General features: G+C 37.5%; 1 protein-coding gene across 7 annotated transcripts in view; it reads left to right on the top strand.

Moving 5' to 3' along the window:
- MSH3 (mutS homolog 3) overlaps positions 1 to 20,800 on the top strand; it is a 244,522-nt gene that overhangs the window by 64,122 nt on the left and 159,600 nt on the right. For all 7 annotated transcript variants that reach the window (XM_054252616.2, XM_078365272.1, XM_054252613.2 and 4 more), the window contains 2 exons: positions 16,378 to 16,490; positions 19,788 to 19,902. In XM_054252616.2, the coding sequence (XP_054108591.2) occupies positions 16,378 to 16,490; positions 19,788 to 19,902 (228 nt within the window). The remainder of the gene's footprint in view (positions 1 to 16,377; positions 16,491 to 19,787; positions 19,903 to 20,800) is intronic.

The raw sequence follows: 20,800 nt of genomic DNA, 5'->3' as shown, positions 1-20,800 counted from the left end.
CTAGGCTGGAGTGTAGTGGTGCGATTTCTGCTGACTGCAACCTCTGTCTCCCGGGTTCAAGTGATTCTCCTGCCTCAGCCTTCCATGAAGCTGAGACTACAGGTGTGTGCCATCATGCCCAGCTAATTTTTTATTTTTATTTTTAGTAGAGACAGAGTTTCACCATGTTAGTCAGGATGGTCTTGATGTACTGACCTTGTGATCGGCCTGCCTCGGCCTCCCAAAGTGCTGTGATTGCAGGTGTCAGCCACCATGCCTGGCTGAAAAGTATTTTAAAAAGGATATGCGGTAAAGAGTTTCCTCCATTCTATCTCTTTTGTTATTATAAAAATACTTGTCTTTGTCCTGTTTTAATGCTTTATGTTCTGAATTTTTTCTTGACAATAAGATTTGTCTCATACTTTCTATTTGTATTTACCTAGTATCTACCTCTAGGCAGCTGTTTTTCAGCCATCTTTTTATTTGTTACCTTTCTGAATTACTTTATTTTGAATTGTACTTCTGTTTGTCGCATAGAGTTTTTGGATTTTTTTCCCCTCTGTGATCTGATCTGAATTTAATTTTCTTTTACAGGCAAATTTAGCTCATTTCCTTTAATATGTCAGATATATTTGATATTAGTTTATATTATTTTTGTTTTATATTTTCCTTTTTTTCTTGTTTTTGAGACAGTCTTTGTCGCCCAGCTGGAGTAGAGTGGCGCTATTTCCAGCTCACTGCAACATCTGCCTCCCAGGTTCAAGCAGTTCTCTGCTTCAGCATCCCAAGTAGCTGGGACTGCAGGCGCCCATCGCCATGCCCAGCTGATTTTTGTGCTTTTAGTAGAGATGGGATTTCACCATCTTGGTCAGGCTGATCTTGAACTCCTCACTTTGCGATCCACCTACCACGGCCTCCCAAAGTGCTGGGATTACAGGCATGAGCCACCATGCCTGGCCTGTATTATATTGTCTATTTTTATATCTTTTAAATAATCTTTCATGATGTGATTTGTTTTCTTTGCTTTTTTAAATTCTCGATTGGTTTTGTTTTAGTGGTTGGTTTTAGAATTATAATTTCAAATAATGCCTTTAGTCTTCTAAGAAAGTGGTGATTGTTTCCTACTGTGAACACTGATAAAATTATTGAATTTCATACTAATTCTAATATGGAGACATCAAAGCCAGGTTCCCTTGTTTGTCTTAGTTAGTCAAGAACTCTGTTTCATTTTGTTTTCAGAGGAGAGAATGAATTACTCAGCTTGGAACTCATCAGTTCAGTAAGTTCAGTAAATTCATCAGTCCAGTAAGTTCACTGTCAGAGGAGGCTTTGTGAGTTTTCCCGAAGGATACTGTCCGCCTTTAACAAGGCTCTTTTTGTCTATAAAAATTAGAGTTTCTAAAGTCAGTATGGATCATAAAATTGGTAAGCTGACGTTTGTTGTTCACAGTTGAACATTAGTTCAGAATCTCTGTTGGTGGTCTGTTATTTGATGCCAGAGAGTCACCAGTTTTATGTCCAAGTAGTTATTAAAATATATTATTGGTTCTGAAGTTCCCTTTTTTTAAGTGTGGGTTCAACACTTGTTGAGAGAGCATTTAATTTTTCAAAAGCAATATAGTAGGCAACAGAGAGCTGTGTTACATGTGGAAAGAATTTTTTTTTAATTAGAAGCCTTAATTTAAAATAGTCTAGCTTGGCATGCCCTATGTAACGACTGAGAGACTTAGATGCCTGTCCTGTTGTTAGTCCCACCAACAAGGGCAGAAGGGAAGTTGCCACCCTGGGAGGAGCACATCTTCTGTTCAGGCTCCTCTTCATTCAGGAGGCTTCAGCCCCACAGCACAAATAGCCCTGTAGAGGGTGGTCAAGGAAATGTGGCTTTATAATTTTTTTATACCCCGCTGATTTATATAACCATAGATAAACCTAATTTTTTTTTAATGCAAAGGTATTTATGTCCACCTCTAATAAAGCAGCTGAATCATAAACTGTCATTAGATATGTGTCTTTGGAGCAGATTTCCATCCATTTTTGCTCCAGTCCATTGGTGGCTGCCATTATTGTTCTTGTCACCTGCTGTTCTCAGTCTATGGTTTGCCTGTGACTCACCCCGGGAAACCTGTTGAAAATGCTCGCTCTCCTCTAACTTCCTAGTGAATTCAGATTTAGCACCTTCGGGGTGGGAATCTGTACTTCCAGTGTGCTTTGCAGGTGATTCTGATGCAGGTGTCCCACAGACTACAGTGTGAGGAAATCAAGACTGATAGTTCTGTAAGTTTATCACCCTTTAATTTTTCAAAAAATATTTTCAGCAACAGAGAGGCATGTTACATGTGAAAAGGTTAAAGTAGAAATTTTCCTAAAATCTTGTTTGATACTCTTGTTTCTCTTCAAATTGTATAAATCTTTCGCCTTTTACTAAAATCTTGTTTGAAAGAATTCTGGTAGGATGTTATACATGTGTGCAGAATTTCAAATAGCCTTTAAAAAAAATTTTTTTTTTAAGTCAGAGTCTTGCTCTGTTGCTCAGGCTGAAAGGTGGTGGCATGATCTTAGCTTCCTGCAACCTCTGCCTCCTGTGTTCAAGCAATCTCCTGCCTCAGCCTCCTGAATAGCTGGGATTACAGGCACTCACCGCCACATCTGGCTAATTTTTGTATTTTTTTTTTTTTTTTGAGACGGAATTTCGCTCTTCTTACCCAGGCTAGAGTGCAATGGCACGATCTCGGCTCACCGCAACCTCCGCCTCCTGGGTTCAGGCAATTCTCCTGCCTCAGCCTCCTGAGTAGCTAGGATTACAGGCACGCGCCACCATGCCCAGCTAATTTTTGTATTTTTAGTAGAGACGGGGTTTTGCCATGTTGGCCAGGCTGGTCTCGAACTCATGACCTCAGGTCACCCTCCTCGGCCTTCCAAAGTGCTGAGATTACAGGCATGAGCCACTGCGCCAGGCCGAAATAGACTTTTGTTTCAGAGACACAGTGATTTGAATTTACCATAATGTTCTTTAATTAAGAAATTAAGAAATCTAGAAAAATAGAGATAGGAGATTTTGTAACTTCAACCAGTTTGAAAAATTATTTGTTTAATAATTTAATATACAGATTGCAGAAGGATGAATTTAACATTCTTGTAACACTTCCAGGAAAGCCTCAAGGATAACTGGCAAGTCCATTTTTATCCAACTTAATGGGTTTCTAAATCCTTATCTGCTTATCAAACAAAATTTTAATTAGAACAGTAATTTAGTAACCAGCTGCCTCTTGTGTTCACTCTAGAAACTTGTCTAAAAACATTGTGTAGCTCATGTAAGGTGACTCCTTTTTGAGTTGCTAAATAACTTTTCTGCAGGCTTCTAAAAATCCAGGTAATAAGGAAGTCTACAGGAAGATAAAAATTGGTAAGAACTTTGCAATAGTCTGATACTTTCTCTCCAGTGGATTAAGGTAGAAAAATCCTTCTTCAGCACCACAGATGGGAGAAAATCCTCCTCTTAGGTTTCTTTCTGAATCAGCTTATGGCTGCCTAGGCTTGTAGTAGGACAGATAAAGTCTTTGGAGCTAGCAACTCTTGGTTTGAATATCTATTAATCTGTTATCTCTTGATGACTTTAGACGTTGTACTTAACCTCTCAAGCCCAATTTACTCATTTTTAAAATGGGAATAATGCCACCCACAGCAAGGAGAGCTGTAGTTCCGGAACTTGTACTCCTTCCTTCATTTGTTCAGCAATACTCTTATAGGTTGACTACCTGCTTTATACCAGGCACTGTTCCAGGCGTTGAATACAGCAGAAATAACACTGACAAAAGTCCCCATCCTCATTGATTCTAGTGAACGGTGCCATTGTACACAAGGTGATCGGGGAAGGTTTCATTGAGATGATGAGGTTTTTTTGTTTTGTTTTGTTTTTTTGAGATGGAGTTTTGGTCTTGTTGTCCAAGCTGGAGTGCAATGGCATGATCTTGGCTCACTGCAACCTCCGCTTCGCAGGTTCACGCGATTCTCCTGTCTAAGCGTCCTGAGTAGCTGGATTACAGGCCACCACACCTGGCTAATTTTTTGTATTTTTAGTAGAAATGGGGTTTTACCATGTTAGCCAGGCTAGTCTCGAACTCCTGACCTCAGGTGATCTGCCTGTCTCTGCCTCCCAAAGTGCTGGGATTACAGGCGTGAGCTGCCACAAGATGACAACATTTGAATGGAGACCTGAGGGAGGTGAGGGAGCCAGATCACCATAAAAAATTACTTTTTAACATTAGTATTATTTTTTTCTTTACTGTTTTCTGCTTAACCCTGCTAGAAAGTAAGTTCTATGATAGTGGTGGGCAGGGTGTGGTATCCATTTTGTTAGAGAATTTTGAATGTGCTCTGTTGTATTAGTTTGTTCTTGCACTGTTATAAAGAACTACCTGAGACTGGATAATTTATAAAGAAAGGAGGTTTAATTGGCTCAGAGTTTGGCAGGGTATGTGGGAAGAATGGCTGGGGAAGCCTTAGGAAATTTACAATAATGGCAGAAGGCAAAGGGGAGCCCTGCATGGCTGGAGCAAGAGGAATAGAGCGAAGGGGGAGGTGCTACATGCATTCAAACAACCAGGTCTCATGAGAACTCACTGTCATAAGAACAGCAAGTGGGAAGTCCACTCCCATGATCCAGTCACCTCCCACCACCTCCCACCAGGTCCCTGCTCCAACATTGGGGATTACAATTTGATATGAGATTTAGGCAGGGACACAAATCCCAACCATATCATATACAGAAGTACTTTTCCTGATCACAGGAATGGGGAGCTATTGAAAGTCAGAGGGCAAGTGCAGTGTCTTCCTCTTTAGCCCTGTCTATGACAGCAGTGTGGTCCAAGGGCTTCAGGGTAACATGCAGTAGGCACTCCATAAATGTCTGCTAAGCATTTTTAAAAACGATCATTCTGCATTCACTATGAGCTATAAGAGTAGTTGGTAGAAATGCCTGTGAATATTTAAAAGCATTATATAGACTCTCTTTCAGAATTGTGTTGACTAATGAAAAATGCTAGTTTTCCCCTCTCCACGCCTATCTTTTAACTAACTAAATAACTAACTGCCTGCCTGCCTCCCTCCCTCCCTCTCTCCCTCCCTCCCTCCTTCCCTCCTTCCCTCTCTCCCTCCCTCCCTCCTTCCCTCTCTCCCTCCCTCCCTCGCCCCCTCCCTCCCCCCTCCCTCCTTCCCTCTCTCCCTCCTTCCTTTATTCCTTCCTTTTTTTCTTTTGCTCTAGCTCTCTCACTTCCTCTTGCTTGCTTTGTCACCAGGCTGGAGTGCAGTGGCACAATCTCAGCTCACTGTAACCTTTGCCTCCCAGGTTCAAGTGATTCTCCTGTCTCAGCCTCCCGAGTAGCTGGGATTACAGGCACATGCCACCATGCCTAGTTAATTTTTGTTTGTATTTTTAGTAGAGATGAGGTTTCGCCATGTTGACCAAGGTGGTCTCAATCACTTAACCTTAAGATTTGTCCAACTTAGCTTCCCAAAGTGCTGGGATTACAGGCATGAGCCACAGCACCTGGCCTATTTCTTCATTAAATAGAAAATTCCTCAGTAAATTTTTATTTAGAGACATTCCTCTGTATGATGAATTTGTTCTAAAGGTCTATTCTTAACTTACAAAGAAAACTTGTTTAATGCTCTAAATGGAAGTCTTTTTGTATTTCTCTCCTGTGTCTGGTTTTTATGATAGTTATCTGACACCTATCTTTTTGTTTGTTTGTTTTTGGAGAAATTGGGTTTTGCTATGTTGCCAGGCTGGTCTCAGGCTCCTGGCCTTGAGCAATCCTCCTGCCCCAGCCTCCTGAGTAGCTGTGATTACGGGTGTGAACCACTGTGCCTGGTTAACACCTCTTTTGAGAAACTTTTATTTTTTACATATTTATTCTTGGTTCATGATATTGGTACATATTTATGGGGTACATGTGATATTTTCATACATGTATACAATGTATAATGATAAAATCAGGATGTTTAGGATACCTGTCACCTCAGACACATTCTCTCTGTCAGACATTTAAAATCTTCTAGCTATTTTGAAATATATGATAAATTGTTGTTAACTATGGTCCTACCCTACTGTGCTATCAAACACTAGAACTTATTTCTTCTGTATAACTGTATGCTTGTACCCATTAACCAACCTCTCATTGCCTCCCTTCTCAAAGTTCTGGTAACCATTATTCTGCCTGTATGAGATCACCTTTTTTAGCTCTTACATATGAGTGAAAATACGTGATATTTGTCTTTGGGTGCCTGGCTTATTTTACCTAATGTTATGATCTCAGTTCCATCCAGTTTACTGCAAAGGACAGGGTTTCATTATTTTTTAGGGCTGAATAGTTAGTATTCCATTGTGTGTATATTCCACATTTTCATTAGCCATTCATCCATTGACAGACACTTAGGCTGTAACTTGGTTGTTGTGACTAGTGCTGCAATAAATGTAAGAATGCAGATACCTTTTTAACATACTGATTTTGTTTTTTTGGATGTATACCCAGTAGTGAGATTGCTGGATCATGTAATAATTCTATTTTTATTATTAAAATTTCTTTTAAGAGAGGGTGTTTTGCCCTGTCACCCAGGCTGGAATGTGATGGCATGATCATGGCTCACTGCAGTCTGGAACTCCTTGGTTCAACAGATCCTTCCCACCTCAGCCTCCCAGATAGCTGGGACTACAAGTGCACTCCACCATGCTCAGATAATTTATATTATTTTTTTTTAGAGACAGGCTATGTTGCCTAGGTTGGTCTCAAACTGCTGGCCTCAAGTGACCCTCCTGCTTTAGCTTTCCAAGAATTTGGGACTATAGGTGTGAGCCATCCTGCCCAGCTAGTAGGCCTAATTTCAGTTAATAAAGAATCTCCATACTGTTTTCTGTAAGGGCTGTCCCAGTTTACATTCCCACCAACAGTGTGCAAGAGTTCTTGCCTCTTCATGTCCTGACCAACACTTTTTGTCTTTGTGATAATAGCCATTCTCACAGGACTGAGAATGTGGTTTTGATTTGCATTGTCCTGGTTAATGAGAGCATTTTTTCCATATATCTATTGGCCATTCATTGAGGTCCTTTGCCCATTTTAAAATTTCTTTTTTTTTCTTTTTTTGGTATTGAGTTGTTTGAGTTTCCTATATCAAAATACTTCTAAATTCAGTGTGTTGATGCAACATTGGTAGTTGCTCATGGGATAAAACAGACTCATGGATTAAAGTAAAAAGTAAATAATAGTTTGAAAAGTTATATAATTTTAGGAGAAGCCAGTAAAATTTGAATCATTTGTGTTTTATTTGAGAAAATTAAAATATGGTACAAATATAAGAAACAATATAATGCAAATATAGAAGAAGGGAGCCGAAACCACCATCTAGTCCAGGATACAGAGTTTTGTCAGTGACTCTAGAAGTTCTCTCTGCTTCCTTGCAGTCATAGCCTCTGAGAAACTGTGATCCTGACTTTGTCATTGTTATCACCTTCTTAATTTCCTTGGTAGTTTTTTCACCCAGGTGTATATTCTTATTGCTTAATTTTGCCAGTTTATTTTTAAAATGTCTTCAAAATTTTTTAAATTTGTATTTTCAGAAACAAGGGTCTTGCTATATTGTGCAGGCAAGCTGGGAACTCCTGGGCTCAAGTGATCCCCCTCCACAGCTCCCTGAGTACCTAGGGGTACAGATGCATACCACTATGCCTGGCTTTTTATAAAAATACCTTTTAAAGCCTCTTTATCTACAGATTCCCTCTTCATCTCTTTATATACGCCCACCTTTTTTTTTTTTTTTTTAAGAAATTCGGTTGTTTCTTTTTTTCTTTTTTTGAAAGAAAGAAAGAGAAAGAGAAAGGGAGAGAGAGAACAGGAGTCTTGCTCTATTGCCCAGGCTGGAATGCAGTCTAAAAATAGGTATTAAAAACCTCTTTTATGCCAATAATTGTGCTTAACAGTGGAGACAGGTAGGAATAAGGGAAGAAAATAACAGACAGCCAACCAATATTTCATTTAAGTCTGTGAAATGCTATGCCAATGCTGAAGAGTGATTTACTTCCAATTGTGTGGTCACTTTCAAAATAGGTGTAATGTGATACTGAGAAAAATGTATGTTCTGTGGACCTGGGGTGAAGAATTCTATAAATATTCATTGAGTTTACTTGTTCCAGGTCTGAGTTCAAATCGTAGATGTCCCTGTTTATTTTCTATCTGGTTGATCTGTCGAATATTAACAATGTGGTGTCGAAGTCTCCCGCTATTATTGTGCGGGAGTCAAAGTCTCTTTATAAGTCATTAAGAACTTGTCTTATGTATCTGGGTGTTCCTATATTAGGTGCATATATATTTATGATCCTTGACTCCTGTTGTTGCATTGATCCTTTTACCATTATGTAATGTCTTTCTTTCTTTTAGTCTTTGTTACTATTAAAGTCTATTTTGTCAGAGACGAAAGTTACAACTCCTGTTTTTTTTTTTTTGTTTTTGCTCTCCATTTGATTGGTAAGTCTCCACCAATTCTTTGTTTTAAGTCTTTGTGTGTCCTTGCTTATGAGATGGATCTGGATACAGTGAACCGATGGGTTTTGACTTTTTATTCAATTTGCCTGTCTGTGTCTTTGATTGGGGCATTTAAGCCATTTACATTTAGGATTAATATTAATATTTGTGAGTTTAATATTGTCATTTAATGCTAGCTGGCTATTTTGCCCATTAGTTGATATGGATTCTTCATTATGGAGATACTCTTTACCTTTTGGTAAGTTTTTGGGATGACTTATACTGGTTGTTCCTTTCTGTGTATAGTGCTTCTTTCAGAAGCTCTTGTAAAGCAGGCCTGGTGGTGATGAAATCTCAGTGCTTGCTTGTTCACGAAAAGTTTTATTTTTCCTTCATTTATGAAGCTTAATTTGGCTGGGTATGAGATTCTGGGTTGAAAATTCTTTTATTTGAGGATATTGAATATTGACCCCCACTCTCTTCTCTTGTGGGGTTTCAGCTGAGAGATGTGCTGTGAGTCTGATAGGCTTCCCTTTATGGGTAACCTGACCTTTCTCTCTAGCTGCCCTTAGAATTTTCTCCTTTATTTCAACCCTGGTGAATCTAATGATTATGTGTCTTGGGGTTGCTCTACTTGAGGAATATCTTTGTGGTGTTCTCTGTATTACCTGAAGTTGAGTATTGTCCTACCTTACTAGGTTAGGAAGGTTTTCCTGAATAATATCCTGAAGAATATTTTCCAGCTTGGATTCATTCTCTTCATGACATTCAGGTACATGTATCAAATGTAAATTAAGTCTTTTCATATAGTCTCCTATTTCTTGGAGACTTTTTTCATTCCTTTTTACTCTTCTCTAATCTTGTCAAAATTCAGTTGTTTTTCTTGTGGCGTTTTCCAAAGTCTGGATTTTGCTGATTACATCTCCATAGAGTTTAAAATGTTCCTCTGTATTTTCTGTAAATTGGTAGTCAAATTGAGAGGCTTAATAAAATTCAGTATTTTTTTTTTTCATGGAAGAGGAAGGAAACTTCATAGATTCTATTTTTTCATTAGGAGGCATGTAATTATCTCTCTTTTTGTGAATTGAGTAGCTATTGATACTCAGTAGTGATTGACAAGTCTTGCTTTTTAAAGTGTCATTAAGAACTCACAAGTTTAAACATATCTAATGTGTTTTGGTTCATTGCAGTTACTGTTCTTCCCAGTGCTCAAAACGGCCCATGATTGGGCAGCAAGAGTCTCTCCAGTTGACTTCTGTTTTATTTTGCTATGATCCTAGTAGCATTTCTGCTTTTTGGTGTAACAAAATAGTCTAGGTGGATCTTAAACATTTTCAGTTCCAGACCTGAAATTAGTCATTTCTCCAGTAATCCCTAGTTTCTTTTAGTTGGAAATGGTATTTCTAAAACCACGGCCTGTGCAACTAGGGAGGCTATTTATTGGATAGGTCAAGCTATATTAAGAAGTCATTAAAAATACTTCTGATTCATATTCAGGGCTAAAGAGTTTTTATTTAACTTTTCAGTCTTACATCTGTATCTTCTTTTCCCCACCATGTCAACAATCCTGGTTCTTACGTAAGTACTCTGATTTTATTATTCAAATACCAGGTATTTAATTTGCTTTATCCCACATTATTGAAAGCCATAATCTATATTATTAGAATTACATATTATTAAATTTTGTTGCATTTGGTCTTCCATTTCTTCCCCATTTGTTTCATAGTTTTAATATATCATCAGAGCATATAGCTGTTAGGTACTACACCTTCTTTTTTTCTTTTGAGATGGTGTCTCGCTCTGTTGCCAAGCTGGAGTGTAGTGGTATATTCTCAGCCCACTGCAACCTCCATCTCCCAGATTCAAGCGATTCTCCTGCCTCAGCCTCCTGTGTAACTGGAACTACAGGCACTCGCCACCACGTCTGGCTAATTTTTTATTTTTAGTAGAGATGGGCTTTCACCATATTGGTCAGACTGTTCTCGAACTCCTGACCTCAGTTGATCTGCCTGCCTTGGCCTCCCAAAGTGCTGGGATTACAGGTGTGAGACAGCATGTCTGGCCAGTATGCCTTCTTTCTTACAGCCTCTGTTGAGTCTTAGTTCTTCAAGCAAATATGTATTACATGCTCACCACCAATTCTTATATCCATGTCTTTCTAGTCATTTTGGTTGTCTGAAATTTATTCTGTAGTATAGTTGTTCTTACACCTTAGTGTGTATCAGAATTACCTGGCAGGCTTGTTAAAGCCCCAAGTATGGGGCCTCCCCAGTAGGTTCTCTGGTTCAGTACATGTGGGTTGGGGCCTGAGAATCTGTGTTTCTAACAAGTTCCCAAGTGGTGATGTTGCTTCTGGTCTGGTGACTATATTTTATTACAGCAGTCTGTGGCTTTATACATGGAAGGCAGATTGGCTAAGCATAAAATTCTTGGCTTACAGTTTGTTTCTTTGAGTATCTTAAATATGTTACCTCATTGTCTCTAGTATAAAACATTGCTGTTAAAGTTTGGCAACTCTGATTTTCTTTCTTTTACAAATGTCTTATCATTTTGGCTGGAAATAATTTTACTAGATTATTTATTGGGGGGTCATTATGGATTCATTTCCCCAGGTATGTGATGTGTTTTTTAAATATATAGTATAAAGTGATTTTTCTATTTCTTTGCTTTGCCCACTTTGCCAACTTTGTAACTTGGGAATATGTTTTATACATGTTTTAGATCTTCCTCGCCAACCTGTTGTATTTGTTACTTTCTTCTAGTCTTTCAAATCTCCTCTTTCATTTCTTTTTGACTTTGAAAAAATTTCCACCTTTCATTTCCTGCTTCTTATCTTTATTATCTGTAGTATTTATTCAGTTGTGTGCCTTCTAGTCTATCCTTCATTCTGAGAAGTTTTTCTTCTGTCTCTAATTCCTGAGTTCTGTCTGTTCATTTCTAAGTTTTTCTAAATCCAGTTTGCTTTCTTAATACTTTTTTTTAACTTGTCTTGAGATTTTAAGTTAGGGTTTTTCTGTTTTATGGAGATTTCTAACATGATTCTATTGTCTGTAGATATTTTATTGTCCTTTTCTCTTTTTTCTTATCATAACTTTGGACAAGATTCAACCTTCGTCCTTTTCTGTTACTCGTTTTTATGTTAACTCATTTCCCCAAACATTTAATAGAGGCATGGGTTCAAAATAACTTTCCTGGTAGTGTCTTTTTAAAGAACTCAAAGTATTATTTATAAACAGTTCATTCATTTTTAAGTGTACAGTTTGAATTGTGGTAGTTTTACACAGTTTTGTAACCATCACCACAGTCAAGATGTGGAACACTACTTTTTTTAAATTTTAATTGCATTTTAGGTTTTGGGGTACATGTGCAGAACATGCAAGACAGTTGCATAGGTACATACATGGCAGTGTGTTTTGCTACCTTCCTCCCCTTCACCCAAATTTGGCATTTCTCCCCAGGCTATCCCTCCCCAGCTCCCCCCGCCCGCTGTCCCTCCCCTGTTCCCCCCAGTAGACCCCAATGTGTAGTACTCCCTTCCCTGTGTCCATGTGTTCTCATGTTTCATCACCCACCTATGAGTGAGTATATGTGGCATTTCATTTTCTGTTCTTGTGTCAGTTTGCTGAGAAGATGTTCTCCATATTCATCCATGTCCCTACAAAGGACACGAACTCATCATTTTTGATTGCTGCATAATATTCCATGGTGTATATGTGCCACATTTTCCCAATCCAGTCTATCATCAATGGGCATTTGGGTTGGTTCCAGGTCTTTGCTAGGAACACTACTTTTACACTAAAACTTTCTCATGTGCTTTTGCAGTTGGTCCCTTTCCTTCACATCTGGCCCTAGGCAATTATTAGTTTTCCAACAGTATATTTTACCTTTTACAGAATTTCATATACAGAGTATCTTGCAGTATATATTAAGATTTAGTAAGATTTTTTGGTTTGATTTCTTTCACAAAATATGATGTTTTTTAGATTCATTCATTTTGCTTCATATTGTCAAGTGCTTGAAAATGTGACAGCTCATTTTCTCCTGGCTCTGTTCTGTAGTACTTTTGTCTTTTTAACAATTACCCTGATATCCCCTTTCTCCTCATTTTAGATTCTGGTCATAGGAGTTTTTCCTCAGTGTAAGATTTGTCCTAAAAAAGTGCTTTGCATCATTCGTTTTGTGAGTTCATAGGGCTGAGAGTTCTCAAGCCCCTTCAGGCCTTACTGAGGACTCCTTGTAGTCCCTAATATATAGTGTACAACCTGCACTCCCAATTTCAGCTCCTCAATATATCTTACCATACTTTCCGGGGAGTACCTGATTGCTATTTCGTATTGTTCCTGTTTTCTTATTGTTAGAGTTCTGTTGCTTCTGTCTGCTTCGTCTCACATGGATGCTGATAACACGTGTGTCTTATCATCTGTTCATCCCACCTGCTTGCATTTTGGGGTTCTAAAGAATATCTTGAAATGCAATTATAGTGTAGTACATTTTATCTGTGGGTTTTAGTTTGGTTATTAAATTCTCTGTATTTATGGAGGGATTTAGGGAGACTGAAAAACTATGCTTGAATCTAACAAAAAGCAACAATTATTTCAATAAAATATTATATTAAGGAAATAGCAAAAAATTACAAATACATGTTACATTGATGAAATGATACATTTATTTCTACTTTTCATAATATTGAGGGAGGGAATGTGCTTCTTGTGTGATGGGGTATAGCCATTTGTGTTTCTGTATTTTCTGTATCTTTTACATATGTCTACCACATTGTCTTAGATTGTAAGTAAGAGTGGGAACATGATTGATGTGTGGCATATGCCATGAGAACTTGTTAACTTTTTTTCTGAAGTAAAAACAAATATATAGATTTTCTGTCACAAATCTTTCTTTCTGAATTTTAACCTAGTTATTAAGCAAAAGAGATAATAAAATTTCACTATTTGTTTGTTTATTACAAGACATTGTAATTGAACTTTTAGATCGACTTGCATAATCTTCTTGTTCAGGAAGGAAAATCATAAGCATAGAAAAAAAGCTTGCTTTATTTTGGTGCTGGGGATGGTCTCTTCAGTTTTATGTAGAGACCAAGAAAGTGTTCTGCCTAGGGAGCCAAAGAAAAACTACTGGGAAACTTTCTAAATTATCTTAACGCAGTTGTTGATAGTATAGCTTTACTTTACAGACAACTTTTTATGTTCTTAGATCATTAGGTATACCTACGTCACTATACGTAAGATAAGCTTCAAAAGTAAATACTCTTTGCTTTGGGAATACTTTGTAAATACTCTTTTCTATCATCTACTAGTTTGCATTATAGCACCAATCTTTTCTTTGTATAGGTCAGTGGTTCTTTAGCTTTAACGTGCAGTAGAGTCCCCTGATGCTGGGCCCCACCTAACATCTGTTTCTGTTTCAGATGAAGACAAGAGAGAGGTATGTGTACATATCTAAGAGTGAGCGCAACCAAAGTGTAAAACCTTCATGAAGAAAATTATAGAACATTGCTGTTGGATATAAAAGACATGAATAGAGGAATATACCAGCTTTGATAATGTGATATCTATTTCAGATGTTATTTCTCTCCAAATTAATTCATTACATATCAAATCAAAATACTAATAAGGGCCAGGTATAATGGCTCATGCCTATAATTCCAGCAGTTTGGGAGGCTGAAGTGGGCAGAACACTTGAGTCCAGGAGTTTGAAACTAGCCTGGGCAACATGGCAAAACCTTGTATCTACTAAAAGCACACAAAAATCAGCTGGGCGTGGTAATGTATACCTGTAGTCCTAGCTGCTTGGAGCTGATGGGGGAGGATTGCGTTAGCCTGAGCTGTTGATGATACTGCAGTGAGCCCTGATCAAACCACTACCACTGCACTGCAGCCTGGGCAACAGAGTGAAACTGTGTCTTTAAAAAATCCTAGTAAGTTTCTTGTGAAGACAGAAGATAAGTGAACCTAAAATTTACAAAGAAAATCAAAGGGCCAGAAGTAGCCAAGACAATCTTGAAGAGCAGAGTAGGGGCCTTGCTACCTTAGATATAGATGCCAAGCCCCGGAAATTAAGAGACAGTGGTCCTGATATAAAGATAGACAAAAAGATCAGTGGAACAGTATGGAGAAGCCAAAAATATATATATAAATACAATATGCAGTAGAAGTAACGTTATAAATCAGCAGGGACAAAAAATGCTCTTTAAATGCTGCTTCGATCATTAATTATATGGAAAATGAAATTGTATTTATAACGTCACACTGTCCACAAAGATAAATCCTGGTAATTAAATTCAGAAAGCAGATCTTAAGTTTATTAGAAAATATAAGAAATAATAGAATACTTAACTGTGGTTAAAATTTAAAAAACACATATATCCTCACATATAAATCTTAGAAATAGTATAACATTGAATATAGAGTCAATTTGTATGGTTATATTAAAGTACCACTCATACAAAATAAAAAGCATGAAATGATATAGATTTTTATAAAAAATGAAAACATATATGGTAATATATATCACATTCTAGATAGTGTTTACTTCCTTTTTTTTTAAATTTGAGACAGGGTTTCACTCTTGCCCAGGCTAAAATGCAGTGGTGTGATCACAGCTCACTGCAGCCTGGACCCCCACAGGCTTAAGTGATCCTCCCACCTCAGCCTTCCAAGTAGCTGGGACTACAGGCATTTGCTACCACGCCTGGCTAATTTTTGTATTTTTTCTAGAGAAAGCCATGTTGTCCAGGCTATTCTTAAGCTTCTGGGCTCAAGTAGTCCTCCTGCCTCAGCCTCTTAAAGTACTGGGATTACAGGTGTTGACCCGCCATGCCCAGCCAGCGTTTTCTTCTGGAAATCATAGAGGAATGTGATTAGGGAGGGCTATGTGCAGCTACAACTGTAACTAAAGTTATATATTTTTAAATAAAAAAGTTTTAAAGCAATATGTGACAAAACATGAACACCAAGTGAGTATCAAACAACAGACAAATAGTTGGAGAAATTGTGGCATCTATATACTATGAAATATTTTTCATCCGTTAAGAATGAGTTACAACTAGGTCACTTTTGTGGGAGGACTTTGAAGAGTTATTAAGTGAAGAGGACAAGATACAGAAAAATGTTTATAAAATCATCTTGTTTTTATAATGTCACATGATAATATATAATGAACATATATTATATATGCTTGTGTATGGCCAAAATATGAACATGAAAAAATATGGAAAGATTCATTCTAGGCTGTTAACATGAGAGATAGCAGTCGTGGGAGTGAGGTGATAAGGTAAGAAGAGAAGGAGGAAGGAATAGGGAGTCAAGAAAAATAGAAAAAGAAAAAGAAAATGCACTACCAGCATGCATGATAGGATTTTGTTTATGTACTTAGGCAAATTTTTAGAAGGACTGTAGGATCACTTTAAAGAGTGAGAGTTGACCTAATTTGTTATATTTGATTGGAAGCTGTGATAGAAACAGATTTAGCAGAAAATCTCTCAAAGAAAGAATTATTCAGTGCTGCATTCTGTTGCCAGAGTATTTAAACAAATAACATAATCAAATCAAAATGATGCTTTTCACTTTTTCTCCCTTCATATTTTTAACATAATAAACCCTAATTTTAAAGAGTTTTTCTTTTTAAATAATGATAGATATAAAGTACTCACAGTGTGTTAGATGATATAGAATAGCAGTTAATAAAAAGTAATCATTTTAATAGTTCATGAAATGGAGCTTTTTGGCAGAGAAACCTTTTCTCTCTCTTCAGCTTGGGAAAGAATGAGGAATAAATCTTTATCTTTTTTGTTTTCTTTTTCTGTCCAAGACCTAAATATCAGTATTTCATGATGATAAATGATCTCTGAAATTTTCCTTTTTTCTTTCAGTGTGCGAGATGACAGAATTCGAGTTGAAAGGATGGATGACACTTATTTTGAATACAGCCATGCTTTCCAGGCAGTTACAGAGTTTTATGCAAAAGATACAGTTGACTTCAAAGGTAAATATTTTTCCTGTATATCCTCACATTGAACTGATTTGAAATTTGGATAAAGGTATGAGTATGATTCTCAATTTAATGATGACTAGGTAGTTACCATAAATATGTGGGAGAAGAAGAGCTCACTGTTGTGCTCATCAGAAACACCATTACACTGCAGTCCCAGCTACTGGGTAGGCTGAGGCAGGGGAGGATCACCTGGGCCCAGGAGTTGGAGGCTGCAGTGAGCTATTATCATGCCATTGCAGTCCATCCTGGGCAACAAAGTGAGACCCTGTGTCTTAAAATACAAAAAGAACCATTGCAGCTTCTTTTTAAAATTATGACCAGCTAGTAACCTGATGGTTTTGTTATATTCATTAGAGTGGAAGGAGTTTTTCACCATCTTTCCTTTTTGCTTATCTTTAAAGGTGACTCATTAGTATCTTTCTACTTTATAGACTGTTTGGATGATAAATATTCTGATGAAGCCTAGCATTTGGAAAGGTTGGTTGCCAAAATTAAAACACCAGAATGTTAGTGACAGGGTCAAAATATGTTAGGTAATCATTATTTGCCTAATTCACATGTCCACAGTCAGGCATTCATTAATGCTTGCTTTCATTTGTACCTCACATTCCTGCCAGTTCAGCTTTTGTTAGGGTCCATTTGGTGGATGGTGAGGTAAATAGACATTTTCCCTCTTTCAGTAAGCTTGACTTCACTCTAATCTTCATCATAACCCATATGGAGGAAATGTATCCCTGTCACATGCTAGAGAGCGTTCATGATCAGCTCTCTGTCACTGCTCCATTTAAGCATCGGTGTCTGGTTAGCATTTCCATGTTTCTAGGCATCAGTGTCTTGTTAGCATGTCTGTTTTAATTTCATGGCGCCTTGGTCAAATCGAATCAAGTGTCTGCGAGTATATCCCATTTCTTTTCATTTTTTAAGATAAGGTCTCACTTTGTCACCCAGGCTGGAGTGCAGTGGTGCAATCTCAGCCCACTGCAACCTCTGTCTCTCAGACTCAAGCAATCCCGCCACCTCAGACTCCCAAGTAGCGGGAGTGGGACTACAGGCATGTACCACCACACCGAGCTAATTTTTGTATTTTTTTGTAGAGATGGAGTTTAGCCATGTTGCCTAGGCTGGTCTTGAATTCCTGGGCTCAAATGATCCTCCTACCCCAGCCTTCCAAAGTGCTGGGATTGCAGGCATGATCCACCACACCTAGCCAAGTGTATCCCACTTCTAACACCAGTATTCCATATTACCAAGAGGTCTTCTTATTTTCAACTAAAGACCTGACTAAATCCCAACACTACCATGACCCATTCGTGGTATCAGATTTAGTTAAAGGATCTGGGCCAGAAAACACACCTTGCAAGCAGAGCATGTGTTTCTCTTAGTGGGATAGTCCTCATGGCAGTCTTTGCGACAGTGCCCAGGACAGTGTGTCAAGGAAGGAGACTCTCATAAAGTGAGTGTAAGAGCCAACTTGACTAAGAAGCTCCAGGCCCTTGAGGAGCCTGTATTTCTTGCTGCAGTCTCTACAAAAGACATGTCAGGTTACAAATGTCAGTGCACTAAGGGAAGGCCAGAACTCTGGAGTCAGGTATTTATCATTCTTCTCAGTCCAGATATAATTTACTGATATTTGGTCATTTTCCCGATAGGCAACACTACCTTATAACACATTGTTAGACCACCTTTATCACGTTTTCAGGGAAACAAAGCTAGAAAGTGAAAAGAAAATCAAATTCTCAGTGGAATGGAAAGGTGTTGTTATTCCTTCATTTATACCTGGTTTTATAAACACCTACAGATAAAATTAATAACATATGTTATATTACTGATTTGTAGAGGGCATCTTGTAATACTTAATTTTTTTTTAACTTCTAAAAGTGATTAATGCTTATTGCAAGAAAGTCGAACAACATAGTTGTATATAAAGAGAAAAGGAGAGGGCCTGCCCTCAAAGTTGTCCTCTGGCCACTTATATGTCGGAGGGGTTATCACTAACAGTTTGGCATGTATCCTTGTGAAAAAATCCACACATACACACACACGCATAGTTCTCTGTATTTGTTTAACATAACTGGAATTTATTCAGCTAATTTTTTTGAATGCCTTCTATATGCCAGGCATTGGGTGTACAATAGGGGATAAAACAGACAAAAATTCCTGCTTTTTTGGAGTTTACATTCTAATGATGAGAGATGGACAATAAAATAAACTAGTGTGTTAGAAGGTGTTAGTGCTATGAAAAAAATAAGGCAGGGGAATGGGTTGAACTTTTAAATAGGATGGTAAAGGAAGACCTCACTGAGAAAATGACACTTGAATGATGATTTGAATAGAGATAGAAGGAGTTAAGGGAAAAAGCCACATAGACATATGAAGGAACAAATTTCAGGCAGAGACAACAGTAAGTACAAAATATCTTAAGGTGGGAGGGTGCTTGGCATGTTTGAGGAATAGCAAGTAGTCTGTGTGCTGGAACAGAGTAACTGATAGGGAGACCATTAGGAGGTGAGCTCAGAAATAAAGAGGAGATGGCAGGCAGATTGTCACAGGGTCACTGTAAGGACTTTGGCTTCTACTCTCAATGAGTTGGGGGATGTTGGATGACTTTTGAGCAAAATAGTCTAATGATCTGTTATGTATTTTAAAAAGAGATTCCTCTGGCTGCTCTGTTTAGAATACCCTGTAGGGTGCAAGGATGAAGCAGTGAGACCAGATGGAAAGCTGTTGCAGTGTTTGTGGTGAGACATGAGAATGATCAGACAATTTTTTTCCCCAACTTAGCAACATGTTATGGATGGCCTTCCATATCAGTGCAGATAACTGGAAGTCATTCCATTTGGTTGGTGCACAATAACCAGGATTTACTAAACTTTATTTTAGTTTATTAATGTTTATTTAGGTGGTCTCTAGTTTTTTTAATATTCCAAAAGATTTTTCAAGTCACCTCCTTGTACACACATCTCAACATGCAGTTTGGAGTATTTCTAGACAAAGGGAATGAGCATTTTACATTTTGAAAAAATACCCTGTTCTCCAAAAAAATCTTCATTCCACCATCAGAAAAATGCCCTTTTGTTCCATGCCGTGGGTATACATAGTGATTTACATTTTTCCAAAGGGCAGTTTTAGGAGATATTGTCTAAATTACTATTTTGATAACCATAAAGTTTTACTTAAAATTTGTGTTTAATAATGGTAACAAGTTAATGATTCTATTTTTTACATTTTTAAATTTTATTATTTATTTAAAAATTTCTTTATAACAAGTTAATATATTCTGTTTGCTAGGTTCTAAAATTATTTCTGGCATCATTAACTTAGAGAAGCCTGTGATTTGCTCTTTGGCTGCCATCATAAAATACCTCAAAGAATTCAACTTGGAGAAGATGCTCTCCAAACCTGAGTAAGTGATTCCTCCAAAATTAGCAAAAGGAGGAGGTCATATTATGAACGTTTCTTATATTAAACTTGGTAGTATTGTACTTAGAGAAGCTTACCTGCTATTGATAGAATACTAGAGTGCAAGGGTGAGCTGTTTGGTATTGTTGCTGAAGAATATTAAAAATTCATTGATAGAATTCTGTCAAATAAATTGTATTTATGATAGCTATTTGATATAGTTTTGACTACAAAACTGTGCTTTATACTAACTGGATCCAGAAATAGTATTAAAAAGCATTCATAAAATTTTACCACCTTTCTTAGTCTTGGTTTCAGTTCTTATTTCATAGACCATAAAGTTAGAGATAAAAGGACCAGCTGCTAACACATCTTTTTACAAGAGTGATTAACTGTGCATTTTGTAAATTTAAAAGCTTACAATTGACATTCTAGGAAAATACTAGTTTAATAATCAGTGGAATAGAAAAAAGTTGTAGGATACTTGTCTTTTTATAGTCTGCCTTCACCATCCCCTTCTCTTTGGCTGTCAAGAATCACCCTCCATTATATTGATTCGGATACATCATTTCTGTCCCATTCTGCACAGGTGGGAGGGTAGATAGGTGCTATCTCAGCAAAATGACAGAATATAAATTAACTAGGAAACAGAGGTGCTGGTTCAAGGTTGCTGGAGAGAGTCGAAGAAAGGCAGGTTCCTTGGGGTTCTTTTTGTAATGTCTTTGGTATATATTCTCCCTTGTGGTACTAGAACAGTGTATCATTTCTCTGGAAGCAATTTTATCCTATTTAAAAGCAATCTAATTGCCTGTCGGGGATCCTTGCACTATATTCATGCAATGTAATATTATATAGTGATGAAAATGAATGAACTAGAGCTATTAATATATGACCAATATTTA

The sequence above is a fragment of the Callithrix jacchus genome, chromosome 2, assembly GCF_049354715.1.
Source record: "Callithrix jacchus isolate 240 chromosome 2, calJac240_pri, whole genome shotgun sequence".
NCBI lineage: Eukaryota > Metazoa > Chordata > Mammalia > Primates > Cebidae > Callithrix > Callithrix jacchus.
This window is presented reverse-complemented; position numbering and strand designations above follow the sequence as displayed.